Source organism: Phoca vitulina, unplaced genomic scaffold, assembly GCF_004348235.1.
Source record: "Phoca vitulina isolate PV1807 unplaced genomic scaffold, GSC_HSeal_1.0 scaffold27, whole genome shotgun sequence".
NCBI lineage: Eukaryota > Metazoa > Chordata > Mammalia > Carnivora > Phocidae > Phoca > Phoca vitulina.
This window is the reverse complement of record NW_022589730.1, coordinates 936,845-958,707: the sequence shown is the minus strand read 5'-3', so window position 1 is coordinate 958,707 and position 21,863 is coordinate 936,845. Positions and strand designations below refer to the sequence as shown.

The 21,863-nt window shown below is 41.8% G+C and overlaps 1 protein-coding gene across 5 annotated transcripts in view; it reads left to right on the top strand.

Moving 5' to 3' along the window:
• Nucleotides 1–21,863, top strand: part of ATP9B (ATPase phospholipid transporting 9B (putative)) — a 248,846-nt gene that overhangs the window by 35,584 nt on the left and 191,399 nt on the right. For 2 of the 5 annotated variants that reach the window (XM_032422694.1, XM_032422693.1), the window contains exons 4-5: nucleotides 37–150; nucleotides 6,232–6,340. In XM_032422694.1, the coding sequence (XP_032278585.1) occupies nucleotides 37–150; nucleotides 6,232–6,340 (223 nt within the window). Of the gene's footprint in view, nucleotides 1–36; nucleotides 151–194; nucleotides 320–6,231; nucleotides 6,341–21,863 lie in introns of those variants that run through there. The other 3 variants (XM_032422696.1, XM_032422698.1, XM_032422697.1) reach the window with 2 other exon arrangements.

Here is a 21,863-nt window from a genome sequence, read left to right as displayed (position 1 = left end):
GGAGAGATTGTGTTAATTTTTTCTTTTCCTTTTTAGGTTTTATATGAACAATTCAAGTTTTTCTTGAATCTCTATTTTCTGGTAGTATCCTGCTCACAGTTTGTACCAGCATTGAAAATAGGCTATCTCTACACCTACTGGGCTCCTCTGGTAAAAGAAAAGATTTTTGAAATTAAGTTAAATTATTAATATTTAGTATTTGGTTTTCAGAGTGGAGATGGTTGAAGGATGAAGTGATCAGGTTTCCAGAAGCATGATACTGCTGCTGTGTACCTTTGGACTTCGCAGCCTCGCAGGGGCGTCGGGCCGTGCGCTGCCTGTGCGTCTTGGCTCAGGGGCCACTGGGCGCCTTTGCTGGCGGGCGTGGGGGTGGTCTCCATGGGGCATCCTGTACGTGCCCTGCGATACCAGGTCTGTCTCACCAGCCTGGCTCCCCCCGTGCCGAGGGCGCTGTTGGGAATGATGGGGTGGGGTCTCCTCAGTGACTCTCTTGGCATCCTGATAGATGGGCACTTCTTCCCTTTTGGCTGAAGTATCTCAGTCAGTGAAGTCCAGACGGTTTCTGGTTGGCAGCTCAGTGTGTGAAAGTTTTTGAAAGGCAGATGACACTTAGCATCAAATATTTCAACTTCAAACGTAGTGCTGTTTTAATGGTTTGATGCTGTTTGCCAATAATTTTCATTAATTTTCAGCTTATACAGACAAAATGTGTGCCTTCTTTCTTCCTCTCACCTGGAAAAATGTACTGCTTCCTTTTGGGCAGATTACCAGCATAATCCAGTCAAGAAAACATAGTGAAAGGGCAGGGCTGGCATCCCCCACCTAAGCACTCCCTTCAGAACTGGACATCTGATCAGCATGCTCCCGACTTAATCTCTTCTGGTTGGTGCCGCCCTGGCCCCCCAGAGAGGGTCTTCTCAGACACGCCGGGGAGGACTGGCAGAGGGGGCTGAAATCTCCCTGACAGGGTCCCTTCAACCAGCCCCTCCTGCTCCCATCCACACAGACTTTCGAGTAGCATGGATTTGAGCGGTGAAAGTAACTGCATTGTCCTACAAATACAAAATCACCGAATGAATGAATACATGTCCACTCTTTAAATTAGCAAGGTTGGAAGATATCGGGGTTATTTAACTAGGGTGGTCAAGGAAGGCCCCTCTGAGGGGCGGCACTCAAATGCTATCCAGATGACAGAGTGGCTGGGCCGTGTGCAGAACACGGAAAAGAGATGTGCAGGCCAAGGGAGCCGGGGTGCTGGGGTGCTGCTGGAGCGTGGGGACGCGGGGACTGCGATGGAAGGGAGGTCAGTGGGGGCTCCCATTTCCTCCTGAGCGGGAGAGGGAGCTGTCTGTCTCTCTAGGTGTCACACAGCACACAGAGGACACTGGAGCTCAGACCCCTGTTGTCACAGTTGGTTCAGGCCAGGTGGCTCTGGAGAGAGGACAGAGACTGTTTTCTTTTTTCCTCGCGCCTTTCTTCCCCCTGCAGGCAACTTCTGTTCTGCACTTGAGGTTCAGTTGTTACATCTCTCTTAATAATTTTACTGCTTATGTTTGTATCACTAAAATAATAGTATTGTTTGCATGCTTTAAAAAATCTATATAAAGATTATCTTACTGTATGTTTCCTGTTGCATCATGCTTTTTTGGCTTAACATTGATTTATGAAATGGATCCATGATGACACATTCACTTTTCACTTCTTTGAAGTATTCCATTGGATGAATATGTCCATCTTCCCAGAAGAGGAGACTTTGAGGTTTCTTCTCATTTTTCACAGTTACAGACTTTGCTATAATGGTCATTGTGATTGTACATTGTTCCCTGTGCACGTGAGCCGGAGACCCCTTAGGCTGTGTGCATCCTGGAAGTCTGATTGGCAGACTGCTCCTTACTTTTCCCAGTTTCCAATAAAAGCAGTATAGCATTACAGAAATTTTAGAGCATAGAGAAAATACGTGCTCATCCTAAAAACACGACTATACTTACAATTTCAATGTTTATTTCTGGCCACTTTTTCTACCCCTGGCTTCACGAGGTTGCCCTGAATCCCTTCAGTATCACTCCCATCTTGGGTTGAAATTCACTTTATCTGTGATATTCTCAGAACACAACATCTTCTTAAAAATCTAAAGTAGAATGTGTTCATTTCTGTTTTGCTTTTGCATCTTTTCCTATTAACTGTGATCTAAGTAGCTTTTAACCGAAGAAAATGTTAGTTTTAGATGGATTCCTGATGAGGAATTCATGCACAGAATCGACCGTGTCGGCCAGAGCTGGAGTGCGAGCGTGCGTGTGAGCGTCGGTGCCTGTCCTTCCTGGGCTTCCACGTGACGTTTACATCCTCTGACTCGACTGTCAGCCGGGGGCGTTGGAAATGCTTCGTCCTTCTCTTGTTGGCGTGTGAGAATTAACGATGGCGTTTACAGAAGCGCCTCGGTCAGCCCCTGCTGCGGTGTGCAGGGAAGGGACGTTGTTACACTGCTGCACTTGCGTGTCAGGGGCCGCAAAGAAAGGTGAAAAGCCCATTTTTCCCATTTGAGTCACGCTTCATGTTGCCTTGTGACACGCCTGGCCAGCTTCTCGTGTCCCTGCTCTCCTGCCGCCCCGTCAGACCGCAGAAGTGGTCTGCTTTATGAAGCCGTGTCCTGTTGTTCTTTGGTTGGGTGGCAGCCACGATCGATGCCTTTCATCAGATAATCAGGACTGAAGGTTTGTTAGTATCTGTGCTTGCACTGCTGTGTACATTTTAACCTCTGATCTAGCAAAACTCTTAAAAAGGTGATGTGTCCATTAGATTCACCTTTGAATCCAAGAGGCAGGCTGAGGTATATTGGTTCCTTGATCCAAACTCACCTCAGAAAAAAAATTTTTAAACTGAAAATTCAGATATTATATACAGAAGATCTTTTTTATTAATCTAGGCAAACTTAACCTTTAAATCTACATCTAAAATGTGTAAATGTACACACACACACATATATATACAATATATATATATATATATATATATATATATATATATTTTTTTTTTTTTTTTAAATAAAGGAGGTGTGCTTCAGTGGGATTCTTTCCTAGCTCCTGATTCCTTGCTCTTTCTTGACCACTGTGTTTGGCCCTGGCCTTTGTCGAGGGCCTGCACTAGCATGTGGTCCTTACACACACACTCAAGTGTTTGACGTCTTTTCTCTGCCTGCTTTCTCAGGTTCTGTAAGTACCTGTAAGGTTGCTCAGAGAAAGGAATTAGTTAGCATTTCCAAATTCCTCCTTGCCAGAAACCTGCCAGTGAAGCATAAAACCATCACATAGCTGGTGGTTATAAAATCTTATGTCTGACGTCCACTAATTTTAAACAAGGCACTTCACATTTGTTCTGCTCTCCACCTCAAGGGTATTTCTGAAGACAGTGATGGTTTAATAATCTTTCTAATCAAGCACTCTGGCAATGTTATTTACTAGCTTCAGCTCTGATCTAATTTCTGTTATATTTTGCCATAGAACAGGAGAGCAAACTGAAAATAAGTGATTTTACTGCGTTCTTGTGTCAGAATGAAGGTTACCTTTTGCATCATTCAGTTTCCCCAGCAGCTCTTTGAGGGAAAGCTAGTGTAATCAGAGTAACAAAACGGATTGTAATGCTTCTATCAGAGTTAATCAAGTAGAATAGATCTAGCCATGCAGGCGGTTCTTAGATAAAGGAGGTCTGGATTATTAACGCTGCATCTTCCACATAAGCTGTGTTCCTGGTATTTTGTTAATGGGAAGTCAGACAGACTGCGTAGGTGAGCGGCCAGTCTGCGAGGACTCTGATTTTCGGTCCTTCTGTCCACTCTTTCTTCTGAGAGTCTCTGCATGTTGGAGGTGTGGATGGAGTACGGAAAGGAGGAACCAGATCAGTTACTTGGACTTATACCTCCTGCTGTCCAGAGACAAGCATGCTCAACATAAGCTGCACATTTAGTGTGACCTTTGCCAAAGTACGTGTGCTGCTCGTGTCTCAGTCTCCCTGTCTGAAGTAGAGCTGAGGGTACACACCTTGTAGGGTTTCTGTGTCCACACAGAAATGTTAGAACTAATAAATGAGGTAGTAAGGTTGTAGGGTACAAGATAGATACACAAAAACCACTTGTATTTCTGTATACCAGCAATGAGCATCTGAAAATGAAATTAGGATAACAGTTCCATTTATAGTGGCATCAGAAAGAAAAAAATACGAATAGATTTAGCTAAAATACAGGGTTGCCTGCTGGAAACTAATAAAACATTTTTTTAAAAAAAAATCAAAGATCTAAATAAATAAAAGTCATCCCGTGTTCAGGAATTGAAAGACAGTATTGTTACGGTGACAGCACTCTCCAAATTGATCTGCACATTCAGTACAATCTCTGTCAAAATCCCACTTGGCTTTTTGGCAGAAACTCACGAGCTGATTCTAAAATTCATGTGGAAATGCAGGAGACCCAGAGTAGCCAGTGCAACCTAGAAAAGAAGATCAACATTGGAGGACTCCTGCTTCCCCATTTCAGAGCTCATTTCAAAGCCACAGTAATCAAGAAGGTGTGGGACTGGCAGAAGGATAGATGAATAGACCAAGGAATACAATGTAGAGTCTAGGAATAAACTTTGACGTTCATGACAGATTGGCTTTCGGCAAGGATGCTAAGACCGTTCGGTGGACCGTTCAGTGCACTCAACGAATGGTGCTGGGGCACCTGGACAGCCGGATGCGAAAGAATGAAGTTGGGCCCGTCCCTCAGGTCATACCCAGAAAACCACTCGTAAGGGATCATAGACCTCAATGGAAGAGCTAAAACTGTAAGACTCCTGGAGGAAGACATAGAGGCAAATTTTTGTGATCTTGGACGGTAAAAGCCCAAGTGACTAAAGAAAAACTTAAATAAATTGTATTTATCAAAATTAAAAACTTTTGGACATCAGAGGATACCATCAGGAAAATAAAATGATAACCTAGAGTGGGGGAAAATATTTGTAATCTCACATATGCTAATCACATGTCTAACGAGGTATTTGTTTCCAGAATAATACGAAGAGCTCTTACAGCTTCACAGTGAAAAGACAAATGACACCGTTAACAAGTGGGTGTAGGATCTGAACACACATTTATCCCAAGAAGATATGAATGGCCAATAAGCTCCTGTTAAGGGGTATAACCACTTCAGGAGGCAGCCTGGCCGTTCATCAAAATGCTAAACAGGCCACCTCACCCAGAAGAGGCAAATTCATAGAGACAGAAAGTTGGACTACTGGTTGCCAGGGGTTGGGGGCTGGAGGGGGATGAGGGTGACCACTGTCCAGTGTGGGGTGTCTCTCTCTTTGGGGTGATGAGAATAGTCTACGGTCAGATGGTGGTGATGGTACAACTCTGAGCGTAGCAGGGAGGATCAGCTTTGAGTAAACGCAAGGGCTCACCTAATGTGGCCTGTTGGTGACACAGACACAGCCCTGGAGTGACAGACTGTTGTCCTTTGAGGGCAGTTGTCCAGTGTTGGGTCACTCACAGAGTAGCCTGGGGAATGCGCGTCAGTGTAACACGCAGCCTTCTGAAGAGTCTGGCCGTAGAGAGGTAGACTGGAAGAGTATTCACACTCGGAAAACACGAGTGTAGCTCTGAGATGTCAGCCACGTGTCAGGGGAATAACGGACTTCACGACAGAGCACAAGCACATCAGCGTTGATTTGTGTGGCCTCAAGCTGACCTGTTGAGGTTTTGCTCGCAAAGCGGGACAAGCCTGTGCAGGAGGAGGCTGTCGTGTTGGGACTGCGCCGCGTTCCTTCCTGCTTCCTTCCACCAGCAGGATTCCAGTGCAGAAAGCCTAAGATTTTATCTCAGCCTTTGGTAATTTGATATTTAAAGGCTCGAGCGTTCTAAATATAATTCCTGGGTTGGTTTTTTGTTTGTTTTTGTTTTTTTTTCAGATTGTTGATTTCTTTTTTCTTTGGGTTACTAAGTATTTTCTGATGTTTAGCTTGAAGTACATGTTATGATACGAATTTTAAAAAATTATTTGGGAATAGGGAGAATTGTAAATCTTTTAGTATGTATTATATTCCTCTTGTAGTGTTGCATTATTTTTGTCTTTGTTTTCATTTATGTTTTAGAAGTAATATAAATTGAGGGGGGAAAAGTAAAACTGCTTGGTTAAAGAATATTCCCTTAACTTTTTTGTTAAAGCTAGTTTTCTCAAATACTATATTTTATTTTGTTTTATAGGGATTTGTTTTGGCTGTTACTATCATGAGGGAAGCAATTGATGAATTTCGGCGTTTTCAGCGAGACAAGGAAGTGAATTCACAGCTCTACAGCAAGCTTACAGTAAGAGGTTAGCAAGACCCTTTTGATCTAGCTTATCATTTGCTAACTGTAACCATCATTTTAGAGTTAACATAAGTGAAAGAAAACGTGTCTTAATTCTGTTAGAAAATAGTATGTGATTATATATGGTATCTAATTAATTTTTTTAAATAATCTAATGTCTACAATTTCAAGAGAACACATGTGAAACCTAACTGGTGTATGCACATTTTCTGTGAATATCACCTACCTAAAATCTGTTTGTGTTATATTTAAACACAATCATAAAGGTCGGACAGACATCTGGTACCATGGCCTTAAGTGAAGGGAACTTGGGGCACCTACAGTAAATGTCATGATCCAAAGTGATAGCTGCTTTATGCCCATTTCTCCTTCACTTCATTCAGGGCTTTAAGCCTTCCCTAATTTTATGTTTTTAAAGAGCTTGTTTCTTTGGTCTCTCAGTCCCAGTGGAAAAGAAGCGATGTGTAGAGGAGTGTGGGAGAAGCCATTATAGGCGGGCATTATGCCTGTCGAAAAGTGACACCATGACAGTCATTACTTCAGCAAGGGACTGTGAAGGGGGGCACTGAGGAGCTAGACAAGTATTCATAATAACTTGGAAGCTGCTTATAAAATGAGGTTTAGAGTGGAGTTTGTATCTTCTGTTTACATGTAGACATTTGTACACTGAATTTATTTTTTTGAAATAATTCTCCAAAAAATTTTTCTGTAGCTTATTGGGATGTATTTCATATAACATAAAGTTTATCCATTTAAAGTATACAGTTCAGTGGTTTTTGGTATGTTCACAGAGTTATGAAACTATCAGCACCATCTAATTTTGGAACTTTTTTTTTTTTTTAAAGATTTTATTTATTTATTCGACAGAGAGAGAGCACAAGTAGGCAGAGTGGCAGGCAGAGGGAGAGGGAGAAGCAGGCTCTCCACCGAGCAGGGAGCCGGATGTGGGACTCGATCCCAGGGCCCCGGGATCATGACCTGAGCTGAAGGCAGCCGCCCACCCGACTGAGCCACCCAGGCACCCGTAATTTTGGAACATTTTTAACATTCTAGAAAGAAACTGAATATATTAGCCGTCATCCCATTCTTGCCCCTTCTGACCCTCTTCCAGGCCCAGGCAGCCCTCAGTCTGCTTTCTGTCTCCGTGGATTTGCCTCTTAGGACAGGTCACAGAAGTGGAATTGTGCAGTATGTGGGCTTTTGTCACAGGCTTCTTTCACTTGGCATCCTGTGTTCAAGGTTCATCGGTGTTGTGGCACCTTTCAGGCTTTATTTGTTTGTTGCCAAATAATATTCCACTCTGTGGTATTCTGTGTTGTGTTCACCCATTCATCTGTAGATGGACGTTTGGTTTGTTTCCACTCTAGGCTATTGTAAATAATGCTGCTGCGAATGTCTGTATGTGAGTGTTTTTGTGTGAACATTGTTTTATTTCTTTTGTAAATATACCTAGAAGTGAAATTGCTGGATTATATGGTGACTATGTTTTTGATAAACTGCCAAGCTGTTTTCCTAATTGGCTACACCGTTTTGCATTCTCACTGGCAACGTGTGAAGGTTCCAGTTTCTCCACATCCTCATGGGTACTGTTATTGTCGATCTTCTTTATTGTGGCCATCCTGTTGGGTGTGAGGGGGTATCTCACTGTGGCTTGATTTGTGTTTCCCCAATGACTAGTGATATTGAGCATCTTTTCATGTGCTTATTAGGTGTTTGTATGTCTTCTTTGGAAGAGATGTTTATTCAGATTTTTTGTTTTTTTTTTTTTTTTCTTTGTGTGTACCTCTTTTAAGATACCACCTTTTTTTTTTTAATTTTATTTTACTGTGTTATGTTAGTCACCATACATTACATCATTAGTTTTTGATGTAGTGTTCCATGATTCATTGTTTGTGTATAACACCCAGTGCTCCATTCAATATGTGCCCTCGTTAATACCCATCACCAGGCTAACCCATCCCCGGGCTTACTGTTTTAACTGGGTTATTTGTTTTTTTAATTATTGACTTGTAAGCATTCTTTACATAATCTGGATTTAAGTCTCTTGTCAGTATATGGTTTGGAAATATTTTGTCTTATTCCGTGGCGTGTGTTTTCTTCTTCTCGGTGTCCTCTGACGCACAGAAGTTTTCATGTTGATGATGTCCGCCTCATCTGTGTTTTCTTTTGTTGCTTTTGCTTTGGCATTGTAGCTAAGAAACAATTTACCAACCCAAGGTCACAAGGATTTACTTCTGTATTTTCTTCCAGGGATTTTATAGTTTTAGCTTTGACATTCAGATGTGTGATCCACTTTCATTTCATATTTTGTGTATGGTGTGTGATATGGGTCCACATTCCTTTGCATGTGAGTATCCAGTTGTCCCAGTACCATTTATTGAAAAGACTATTCTTTTGAGGTTAAATTGAATGATTAAGAAGCTTTGATGCTTAAAGCTGTGGCATGGTAGAGGTTAGGTGTGTTGTAGAAAAGAGGTAAGCTTGTGTTTTGGAAAAGAGAGTCCCCAGAATGGCCAGGCAAATTAGGTGTAACCTTGGTGTGTCTTTTTTAGAATACAGTATAGATCCCGGCTTATTTTTTAAATTGTTTTTAACTGTGGTATTTGGACTGTGTAGAGATTTGTTTCTATGTATTAATTGTATCATTCAGAACTAAGTGGTATGGTGGTATCTGAGAAACTGGCAGAGGAGACAGTCCTGCATGCCCTTTCTTCCACAGAAACACGGAAAAGCCAAGCGCCTGCCATGAGGAATGCAGCCCACATTCTTGACTGGGGACTCTGGACCCTGCTCTGAAGGGAGTAGAGCAGGACTTACTTGCAGAGAATTGTGTCTGTCTGTCCAACCTGTCAGGGACACATGAAGGACGGACTCAGGATGTCTTTCTTTCATCTAACTTGGATGTCACTCAGGGCAGAGGAGCCAGAAGCCAGTGGGCATTTCTCAAGCCTCTGTCAGGCTAAGGAGGCAGCGGTAGCTTGGGGCCACCAGTGGTAGTCGACACACAGAACAGAGGGTCACATGCCAGGCTGAGGACGCTGGAGAGGGGATTTCTTTGGAAAATTAGGGCATGTAAAAGTGCCTGTGTTTACTGGGGAGTTTTGAAAGCCACATCCAAGGCCAGCCCTGGATCACGCTCAAAAAAGACCCCGAGAAACTGTTTTGCCTCTGGCCAGTCTCTAGGCTCAGTGCAAGCAGAGGTGAAGGCTCAGGCTGAGTTCCAGGCAGTCTGGCTCTGTGTTGGGGTTCCCAGCACAGAGGCAGTCTGCAACGATTGGGAGAGGTTGGTCTCACTTTCTCTCCTCTGTCCTTCTCCCTTTCTCCCTCCCTTGCTTCCTTCCTCCCTCCTCTCAGCTCTTTCCTTCTTCCCTCCCACCATCCTTCCCTTTCTTTCTTAGTCTCGCCCCCTCCCCATGCAAGGAAATCCTTTCCAAAACACTGGCTGAAAGACTTCTCAGTCCATACATGACAAAGAATACACACTTCACAAAATGCGTCTAGAGAAGTCACTATACGTGCATGGGTACAGCATATACTGACCAACAACACAAACCCGGAAGAGGGGGAAGGGACTGATTGCCTGAGTTACCAGATTATAGTAGTCAAAGTGTACAGGTTTCCACAAAAAAATTACAGAACATGCAGAGAAACCATGTGGCCCAGTCACAGAGGAAATGAACAGAAACCGTCCCTGCAGAAGCCCAGATCCTGGACTTAGGAGACAAAGTCTAGATCAGCTGCCTTAAATCTGTCCAAGGAGCTAAAGGAAACAACTGGAAAAATGCTGAAAGGATTAGGAAAAATGATGAGGTTTTTTGTTTTGTTTTGTTTTTTAAGATTATATTTCTTTATTTGACAGAGAGAGATACAGCTAGAGAGGGAACAGAAGCAGGAGAGTGGGAAAGGGAGAAGCAGGCTTCCCACTGAGGAGGGAGCCCGATGCGGGACTCGATCCCAGGACCCTGGGATCATGACCTGAGCCGAAGGCAGACCCTTAATGACTGAGCCACCCAGGTGCCCCGACAAACGACGTATTAACATACAGAATACCAATAAAGGTATAGAAATTATAAAAGAAGCAAAAAGCAAAAATTCTGGTGCTGAAAAGTACAATAAATTAAAGGAAAAACTCACTGGAGAATGTCAGTAGCAGAGTTGAGCTGGCAGAAGAAGGAATCAGTGACCTTGAACCTAGGTAATTTCAATAACTAGATAATTTCAAGTGGAATTATCCATTCTGAGAAGCAGAAGGAAGAGTGAAGGAGAATAAGCAGGTCCTAAGGGATGTGGGCAGTGCCCAGTGTACTAACGTGCACACAGTGGGCTTCTCAGGAGGAGAGGAGGGAGAAAGGGTGGGGAGACTGTCGTAGGGAATAGTGGCCATTGACTTCCCAAATTTGATGAAAGGCATGACCACATATTCAGGAAAGTCAGTGAATCCCTAGAAAGATAAATGCAAGGAAATCCGCACTGAGACACATGACAATCAAACTGTTGAAACCCGAGGACCAAGAGAATATTCTGAAAGCAGTGAGAGAGAAACACACAAGGAAGGGCTCTTGAGTCAGAAACCGTGGAGGTCAGAAGGACGTGGGGTGACATTATGAAGATGGGAAAAGGAAAAAATGGTCCACCAAGTATTGGATGTCCCTAAACCTATCATTCACAAATGAAGGAGGATTGAGACATTCCCAAATGCCTTTAGAATCGAAAACAGGGACGCAGGCAGATAGGCATACACCCGTGTTCATGCAGCACTATTTATAATTGCCCACATGTCCACCGGTGGGTGAGTGGACAAATTATGGTGTTTTCTCACATTGGAATATTATCCAACCATAAAAATTAATGAATACTGATAAACACAGGTGAACCTTGAAAACATTACACTCTAAGAGAAATCAGACACAAAGGGTCATGGACTCTATGATGTCATTTACACGAAGTATCAGAACAGGTAGATGAATGGAGCTGGAAAGCAGGTTGTGGTCGCCACGGCCCTGGGAAGTGTCGGCAGTCGTGGGGGGGCGGGCAGCTGCTTGGTGGGCATGACATGTCCTTCTGTGGTGAGGAGAATGTTCTTGGGCTTGACAGAGTGGGTTGCACAACATCGTGAGTGGACTCAGTGCTACATTATTCACTTTAAAATGGCTGATTTTGTTACGTCATTGTCACCTAAAAATAGTAAAAAATGTTGAAGGCATACTAATCTTATGTCTTTTACACTTCTGTGACACTCCAACTCAATATTTTAAAAATAATTGTCAGTGGGTTTATTTCAAAGACAAATGCAAATTTACCTTTTTAAACAAGATCGATCATCATTGGTGATCTTTGGAAGGACATTTTACATGTAGATGATGATGATGATACTGCTTTTTTTTTTTTTACTTCCTTGTGAGTGTCAGGTAACTTGCTCATTTGCATAACCACCAGTCGAGGTAGGTTGGCTTATCTCCACGTTGCAGGTGAGGGACCGGAAGCTCAGGCCGTGTGATTTGCCCTGAGCCACTGCAGTTTTGGTAGAGTTCATATATGAACCCGGACCATTCTGATGTCACACCCAGTGTTCTTTCAGCTGTGGTGCTTTGCTCTGTGGCTGGTTATTCTGATGCAAATGACTGATAAGTAAAATCTGGGATGTAAAAAAAAATGCATGTATATGCTCATTGACTTTAGTTTGAAATTTGTTTTCTTGTCAATATTTTACGTTCATCTCCTTAATTTCTAATATTTCGTAGTGATTTGTTCTTTGAATGGCATTGATGACTGTTTCCTATGTGACTTAACTGTGGTTGTTATATCATATTTACAGTACTTGAACTTTTTGTATTTGGAGTTCTTAAGCACATTCTTTTAGAAATACTCTGGGAAAGTGTTCTCTGCCGTATGTTTTCTGTGGAAAAGGAAAGCCACGTCCACTTTTAAGTATGCTCCTATCTTTGGGGTGCTTTGTTAGAAGCAGAGAATATTTTAACTGGTATGCAATGTCAGTCAACACTGAGATTCTTATTTTTATTTATTTAAGTTTGTTTGTTTATTGTTTTAGTCATCTCTGTACCCAGTGTGGGGCTCAGACTCATGACCGTGAGATCAGGGGTGTCATGTGTTTCCTGCGGATCCAGCCGGGTGCCCCGGCACGGACGCCGTTTAGTTAGCTGCATGTGTTGTTGCCTGAGAAGCTGCTTCTCTTGCCGTGTGGGAATTCTCTGTGTCTGCTGCTGCCCCTGTCCCTGCTTTCTCCCTGTTTGTGACTGCTTTATTCTTCATGTTTAGCCCAATGGACAGCATCTGAGTCAGAGCCTAGCAGGAGAGTATGAAATTGTTGGCAGCTCTTACAAAAATCCCTGACGAGGACTTTGAATTGTGGGGCCATTCTGTACTTGGATTCTTTTTACCTCTTGCTCAGGAGAGGTGTCTGAACTGCACGCTTGGCTCAGTCATTCCGCTGGCTGGCTCTCAGTTCAGTCCCCACAGTCCCTAAGGACCCAGTGTGTGTGAGACACTGTGATGACCTCACGGGATTCAAACATGAGTCAGTCCTGGACGACGCTTTTTAAAGCGTTCATGCACTGTTCTAGCAGGGACGATAAATTCAGAGTTTTGTTTTGTCTTAATCAGCCACCAGATCTCAGCAGGACAACATCGTGTCACCCACTGTTGGTGGATATTCCAAATTTACACCTAAAGCTAATGTGGGACTTTAGATTCAGAAATAGATCTGGAATTCTGTGATTGCAGAACGATGTGGGTGACTGCAGCTGATGACTGCAGTCGGTCTTAGCTGTTTCTTGTCATGGTTACGGCATTTTGTTGTTTAACATGCTTTCTAGTATTAAGACGTAGGAGAGAGAGGGAAGTCTGTTGTTTTTGAACATCGTGTGCATTGTGCGTGTGTGCACGTGTGGTATGCGAGGAAGAACATTCACATATTTACATGCTTCTGGTGTTCCAGTTTCCTTGCCAAAAAGGAACTTTATCCACAGAAAGAGGCCGTGTCCTTTATTCCTGTCTGTTTTAGCATCTTTGATCCTTACTGTCAACACTGTTGCCATATACTTGTTAAAATTCTTAGTAGCTTTTTTTTTTTACATAAAATATCATGAATTATCTTAATGAAATTCTGTCATCTTTTAATGAAATTGTGTGTCATAGTTATTCTTGAAAAATCAAGGGATCTTAAAATCCCTCTTTACTGCCTTTTACACTTTGTGGGCGATGTGCACTTTCACAGGGAAATCCTAATGTGTTACTGGTTTCATGAGTTACTGCATGTTCCACTTGGTAAGAAGGATTTCCTTTTGTGACAGTCATGTCTTCAGATAGTTGGGTTTTTTAAAAAATAGTATTCTCAAATGTTAGCAGAATTTTCCCATCAGAAATTGCCTGAGAGCTGATAAACTCAGAAGTAATTAGAGCAGATTGTCGCCATGCAGTCCGCAGAGAGGCATCAGTGACTTTCCTCCTCTTATTCGAATGGTTTCATCTCTCAGTGGTCCACTTTTGTGACAGTGCAGATGAAGAACAGTGGGTACTTGGAAGTCCTTTCTGTGTATTTTCTGTATGTAGTCAGAGCAGTCCCTTGATAAATGTGCTCACCTTCTCGCGTGTTTATGTCATGCGCTCTTCTTTCCTGTCTGTGGCCTGAGCAGCGTTTGGAAAGCATCCACAGAAGAATGTTCAGTGTACATTATTACATTTGTACCATATAATAGTAGTTCTTGATCCTAGTGTGTGTCAGGCGCACACACACACAGTTGAGATTTGTTATCTCGTCTGTTCAGTTCTCCGTGGCTGTACCGAGGGGGACATAGATTCCCGGAACTAGATATGTACTCGTTACCCTCCTCACCAGTCTTTCTTCCTCACGTCACCCTAAGAGGATCTGTATGAGCTTATTTCTTCACAATATTCATACACAGTGTTTTTTATTGCATTGTTTGGAGATTAGGGGCCACAAGAAAGTAATGGAAAACACTGGCTAGCACAAAGTACCTTCTCCCAGGTGAGAAGGGTACGTATATGTGCTAGTATCTGGGATCTCCCTCTGCTACTTGGTGTCACTCTGGGAGTCACCCTTAATTATCGGGTTCTCAGCTGTGTTCGTACCGCAGTTTTCTCCCGAGTTACGTAGGGCAGCTGGCATATGTAGGGACTCAGGAAATGGGATGACACATGAGGAATTTCCAGATCAAATATGAAAAGTTTGAAGCCTGATCTTGTCAGCCAGCTGCCCATTGAGGGTTCCCTTTTCCTGATGTCCTTGCCCACTTTACTTTCTTTAACTTGCCAACTTTCATGGTGAAAAATGCTCTCCTTGTGTTTTGCTTGCTGCTTACCTTTTAACATTTCATTGTTCATTTTGATCTTTGATACAAGTTTATTCGTCTTTTTTTCATACATCCATCTTTATCTTTTCATAATTTCTCTAAGAGAAATTTATCTGGTGACAAATATTTTTGTCTTGTTTGACTCATTTTTGTATCTTTTCCTTTTAAATGTAGATAAATTTGTACTTTTTATGTATGCAAATCTGATCTTTTCCTTTGTGGTTTTTACTTCAATCTTAGAAGGTCCATTCAGCCCCGATGTAAATGAGTGTTTTAATCTCCCTACAGTGTTTCTGTGTGTTCATTTTCCGTAGCCACTTGTAATGTTACGTATCAGGTGTGCGTTGTATGGAGAAGGGATCTGTCTTCTTTTTTCTCCCCAAATGTTTAGTTAGTTCCTTTAAAACCAGTTATTAATGTTGTTATAGTTCTTTTCTCAGAGCTTGGAGAAATGCGTCAGATTTGTTTGGGCCCTTTCCTTCGCTTTCTTGTCTGCTCCACTGACTCATCCAGATTTCCGTGCCAGTTCCATTCCAGTTTTAAATAATGTTCCTTTTTAGCATGTTCTAGTGTCTTGGAAAATCTTTCCCTCGCTCCCTCCTCCCCTCCCTTCCTCCATCAGTTATTTTTCTTTTTCATTTTTTTCTTGTTTTCCCTGAGAAACATGAAACACTCTAAATATAAGATTATTGGGAGTTTTTCTTTCTGCTCGTGAATTAGCCCAGTGGCATCGAAACCTCATAAATAGGCTCATGGTTGCTTGCCGTCTTCATCTGTGATTTTTTCATTTTTCTACCAAGGATCGATGTCAGCCTCCACACTTGGGAGTATTTAAGCAGTAAGAAACTGCCGTGGGACTACTGAAAATCTAAGGAAATGAGAGACTAGGGACAATTTTGAACCATCTTTAGTTCATATACCTCTCAGTAGTAATGTCACCATGCTGATTCATGTAGGGCCTTGGAGTTTTTGTACCTTTGTAGGCCCAGGAGAGAGGAAGGCTTTTTCATAAAGCTTCTGGTTTTTGTGTTTGAGAGTCTTAGAACTTGTTAATTATGGACTGTTCATGTTAACAATATTTTGTATTTTAACATTTGGTAGATGTATAACAATTCTTTCTAAGCACAGAAAACAAAGATTAGACATTTCTCTTATGCAAACACCAGCAGGCTTAACCAAGACTTTGAAGTGTCCTGTCAGTAGTAAGACCATAAAAATTTTCATTTGTACTTGTTAGTTGAGAAAATATTTAGTATTGAGATACTTACTAATTTTTCAAACCCTTGTACTTTTGTACAAAATCTTTAGTTAACACAGTGAATTGCTATTGATACTTATTTCATTATTTAGTTCTGCATATTGCTTCAGGCAAAAGATGTGTGCATTGGTGGGCTATAAAATCGTCTGTATGGATAGGCCCTTCTGGCAGCTTCTGAACTCTGTTGGTAATTACATGGATGGTATAGACTGTTTTAGCTAGGGACATCATTTTAGAGGGGAAGTGGTTGCCTAATATAATTGATCCAGTAAAGAACATTATGTGCTTTAAATGTTTCTTACCACGACAGAATATTTTATTATTTCCATATTCTTTCTAAAGCTATCTAATTTTTTTTTTACTGATGGAACAAGAAAAAGATTTGTGTTTGAGTGTCTTAATTTTTTTGTTATTGCTAAAGAATGCTTTTTAGAACTACTCTAATTATTGCTAGTGAATGTTTAAGAGTAAAAATTGGTTACTTCCAGCAAGATGCTTTATAACCCTCACCCCAAAACAGCAGTATTTCCTTTTTTTTTTTTTTAATTTCCTAGGCTGTAATTACTACCATTCAGACATCACTGTATTTGATCTCGCTCTGCTTTATGTCAGCTCTCTGGAGTGTAGGTTTCCTGTGGGCAGGGCCTTGCCCATTTTGTTTCCACTTTTGTCCCCAGCCTGTGTTGGGGGAGGGATACCACATGCCTCCCTGCCCCCGCCCGCCTTCAGCTGAAGTCAGAATGGGCCACCCAGCTGGAGCAGAGTCCTGGCCTGTGTGCTCCAGGATGGGTTTCACAGGGCCTTTGTTTCCATCACTTACCGGGGACAGCCTCAGACTGTAAAGTGCCCTTCATCGTCATGAGACTTTGTCCGTCTGTGTTCATACCCTTGCCTTTTCTGCTGTGTCTCTAGCCCTCAGGTTCCTTCCCTGCCTCTGGCTCCCACTGCAGACCTCTCCCGTGTACCTGGTGTACCCTCTGGACTTCGCTGAGTGCGCTCTTCCTCTGCAGCCTGTCACGTGCTGGGGGCTGTTCAACCAGGGCCTAGGGCTGCTTCACCTGGCGCAAGGCACTCCTCCTGTCTTTCCCTCTTACTCCCTCGTACACCTGATCCAGCGGTTTTCAACTGCCGATTCCTTGGTCTTAACGCATTCACGCTGCTTCCAGCCCCTGTCATGTTCTAGCTGATGAAGTCTGATTTGGCAGTTTTTTCCTTTAGGATTGTGCTTTTGCTTTCTTATTTAAGAACTCTTGGCCTAACTCAAGTTCACAAAGATTTTCTGCTCTGTTTCTTCTTCTAGAGGGTCTTTGGTTTTAGGGTCTGCCTTCTGCATATCCATTTTGAGTAAATTTTGGTACCAGTACCCGGTGTGCGTGTGAGCACTTGTTTCTCACGCGGCTATCCCCGTGCTTCTAGCACCGTGTTTTGGGAAAGTGATCTTTTTCACATGGCTTTGCCTTACACTTTTGTCAGAAACCAGTTGTCTTTTGGGGCGCCTGGGTGGCTCAGTCGGTTAAGCGACTGCCTTCAGCTCAGGTCATGATCTCAGGGTCCTGGGATCGAGCCCCACATGGGGCTCCCTGCTCGGTGGGGAGTCTGCTTCTCCCTCTCCCTCTGCTGCTTCCCCTGCTTGTGCTCTCTCGCTCTGTCTTTCTCTCTCAAATAAATAAACAAAATCTTTAAAAAAAAAAATCAGTTGTCGGGGCGCCTGGGTGGCTCAGATGGTTGAGCGTCTGTCTTCGGCTCAGGTCATGATCCCAGGGTCCTGGGATCAAGTCCCGCATCAGGCTCCCTGCTGGGCGGGGAGCCTGCTTCTCCCTCTGCCTCTGCCTCTTTCTCTCTCTCTCTGACTCTCATGAATAAATAAATAAAAAACATTAAAAAAAAAAATTAAAATCAGTTGTCTTTTATCTGTGGGTTTATTTCTGGACTCTCTTCTCCATTTATCTGTTTGTCTCTCTTTATGCTAATACCATTCTTTTTTGATTACTGTTGCTTTATAATAATTCTTGAAATCAGGTAGTGTTTGCCCTTCAACTTTGTTTCTCATTTTCAGTCTGGTCTAGGTCCTGTGTATTTCAGTATGACTTTTAGAATCAGCTTGTCAATTTCTGTAAAAAATGCCAGCTGGGATTTTGACTGGGATTTCATTGAATCTATAGATAAATTTGAGGGAGAATTAACATCTTATTAATACTAGGTCTTCTGACCCATGAATGAAATAGATCTTTCCCTTTATTTAAGTCTTAAAATTTCTCTCAGCAATATTTCTTTTCGGAGTATAGGTCTCTTTTAAAATATAGTTTACTTATATATGTAAATAAATGTATTAATTACATTTCCTGGCCACCCACTTTGCTTCATAATCCATGTTAAATTAGGCTTCTCCCTCCTCAGCCACTTAAAGTGTTGAGAGAGTTGCTGGGGGGTGCCGGTCCCACCCAAACAGCAAAGACAAGCCGAACAACCTGCTAATAATGTAGTTAGTGTGCAGTTGTCTGCCCGGGAACTACACATGTCATCCGCTGTTGACCTTCTAGAGTGCCCTTTATATGTGATCAGTTCCTTTTTTAAGAAGTTGCTTAATTATCTTCCACTCTTACTGCCTGTGTGTGTTTTGTTGGGGAAGAAGTAATTAATTTTCATCCTTATTTGGTCATCTGTGTCTAGTTCAGTGTGGCTTATATAGCTACTTGGCCATGAGTCCATTACGACATTTGATTCATTTAACTGATTAAGAATAGATTGGTCATAAACTTCTCTTGTTTTGAAGTGGGGTAAGTTTGTTCGATGCATTTGCAAAAAACAAACTAAGTGTCATAAAAGTATATTTCAGTTATGCTTTGAACCTGTCCCAGGATCTGGGTTCAGTAGGCACTGTGGTGTTAAATCTGTTCATAGCAGAGAAGCACATTGTTAGAGGTGTGTGTGCATTCTGCTGGTGCTCGTGTGGGTCCCCGAAGGCTTTGGGAGGCTCTGTTTGCTGTGGAATTAAGGAGGGCTGTGAAGGGAGGGCTTCCAGTCAAAAGAAACAGCAAGGATAGAGAACTTGGGCCCCAGAGAGTTGTAGGATATGGTGCCAAAAGCAAATGTAGACTGTTTTAAAGCTAGAAAATTAATTTGAGATTAGTTGTGAAGAACATGTGTATAATGATGTAAATCTGAATTATCTTCTAAGTAATTGTCAAATAGTGGAGATTTTCTGGGTGGAGATAAACATAATCCTTAGTTTTGCCAACCAATTCATCTGGAATTCATATTGAATTAGGGAGTTGATAGTAATGGAGACCATTTAGTAGAATATTCTCTTTATTCAGGTAAAAAATGAATAGCACTGAGATTGGTGGGCAGGGTCTATGTTTAAGAAGCTTTGGAGTAAGAATAAGTAATCCTTTGAGTTACTTCTTGATCTTTCAAAGAAGCCTGTGAAACTTGGTTCATGCAACAAGCCAGTCGAATGCTTTCCTTCTCTGTGAGAAACATGTAAGCTGCTACACTTTGGAAGCATGGTGGCTGGGAACATTTATTGCTAGGAGGAGGGCTCAATGGAAGGATTTCATTGCAGTAGTTTAGAGAGAGGGAAGGATGGCTGTTAGCCTTACTTGGTAACATTCACTGTTAACCATTTCATCAGAAAGGAAAAGGCCAGAGCTTGTACTCCAGGTAAATTGAAAACAGTGTTTTTAAGAACAACTGTCCTTAGGTATAAGTACTGGCCTATACATTGTTACTGTATTTAGAACTTACTTCTCTCAAATGTAGCTCTGAAGTTATTAAATTTTATTTTATTAAGAATTTATTTATTTATTTGACAGAGAGAGACACAGTGAGAGAGGGAACACAAGCAGGGGGAGTGGGAGAGGGAGAAGCAGGCTTCCCGCTGAGCAGGGAGCCCGACGCAGGGCTCGATCCCAGGACCCCGGGATGATGACCTGAGCCAAAGGCAGACACTTAATGACTGAGCCACCCAGGCGCCCCTGAAATTATTAAATTTTAAATGCCCATTTCAGAAACACTTTGCGTTGTTGATGGCTCTATTGGGTTGTGAGAGCAGGTGGCAGTTCTGTCTTTTCTTTGTGCTGTGACATGTAAGATTTAGGGATTTTCTTTTGTTATCAGTCCCCCAGCTCTGATAATAGTATGTTACTAGGGTCAGCTGTCAGCTCAGTTCACAAAGGGTGGCCGGAAATCAAACCGTTCTTGTGGGCATGAGCTGTTCCCATTGGGCAACGAGGGTCACGGTGCTGGGCTGTCACTCAAGGGGGTCAGGTGCCTGGGGAGCAGGTAATGTTCCTCCATCTTTTCTGTCTAATGCCCTGACTGCTCTTGAAGAAAGAGAAGTCAGTGAGTTCATGGGACCAAGGCTGTAAAGGAAGTACAAGGAGTCCCCTGCACAGAGATTAATTAAAATTGTTAGAGAGCCAAGAGCCATTAAGCAATTTGACCAATTCTTCAAAATTCAGAAGTGTGTACTTTGAGTAGGTATGTGAGGCAGATTGCCGTACCGATTTGACATGATAACCTTCTTCTGTTTGTTCATATTGTCACATTCTTAACGTGAGAACTTTCTGCACTGTATTCTACCTTCACCTGTCTTCCTTAAACATGTAATTGCAAGTAAGTTCCATAGAAACGAATAAAAATCACTATATAATGCCCCCAAACTAAAGGCTATTAAATATAAATTGTGTCTGTTATGTGACAGAGTAAGTAATATCTCATTCTCAGAAATGTAAGATCTTGATTAAGGAGTCAGAAAAGGATATATTTTTCTGTTTCAAAATATGTATAAATTGTTTATACATTTATTTTATCTTACAATTACAGCTATTTCTCTACCTCTCCTTTTTGAATGGGTCCATTATAAAGAATATAGAAAAGCAGAAGGAAGGAAAAGTGGATTGGATAGTAGGAGAGAAAATAAAATTAAGTGATAAGACAGGCATTCTGTTGAGTAATACTCAGCTTGAGATCAGTGAGTAACTTTGCTGCCTGGTGCTTAGCTATAGAAAACATAATAGTGGGAGCACAGACATGAAGCTTGAAGGGACCAAATGAAAAAATAATTAAAATAGACATTCTTTTGTAAGTATGCTTTCTGGCTATTAATAGACATATACTTATCACTTATGAAGATATCTTAAGATTTGTTTCACATGTAATTTTAAAGAACATTGCTATTTTTATAATATGAATAAAAAGCTCTCCCCCCCACTAGTTCTAGTCCTTATGTGTTTATTGTATATTTGAGGAACATGGAAAAATACAATAGTTACAAAACTCTTTTTGATGTCCTCAAAACATCTTTAGGAACAGGTGTGGCACTGATGAAACTCAGCTGCCAAGAAGTATTTAGGAAATAAGTTTGTAATAAGTTGGATATGGTCTAAAAGTCAGTGGTATGGCTGGTAATGTTTTTGATAATGTGATATGAACTTACCTCTTGTTCTGCTAGCTTACAGAATAAATTGAATGTAAAGACATAGGTCTTTTCCCATGTGAAAAGAGCCACTAAAAGGTAAAAATAGATCCACAAGGCTGTTGCCAGTTCTAAAAGGGAGATTGACGGAGGGAGGGAGGGAAGGTCCAGAGTCCCAGGGAGAGAGAGAACTTGAGTAAGTTTTGTTACTTATGTAGGATGGTGTCTCAAGTTACGTATATAACATTTCATCTACTCTGTATGACCTTAACGTTCTATAGTGCTGACTGTTAAATTTTATAGATGATTATTATACTAGATATTATATAGATAATCTAAGAATTTACACACTGTATCATGTAGAAGAATCACTTCTTGATAAGGCTTTCGTCCTTACTATCAGTTACGAGTGCGGAACCATGTGTAAAGCTACCAGCGCTCGGTGATTCTATGTATCATTTTCTTTACTTCTTTTGTTCTGTCAGTTACGTGTCAATCAATGCCATTCACAATATTAATA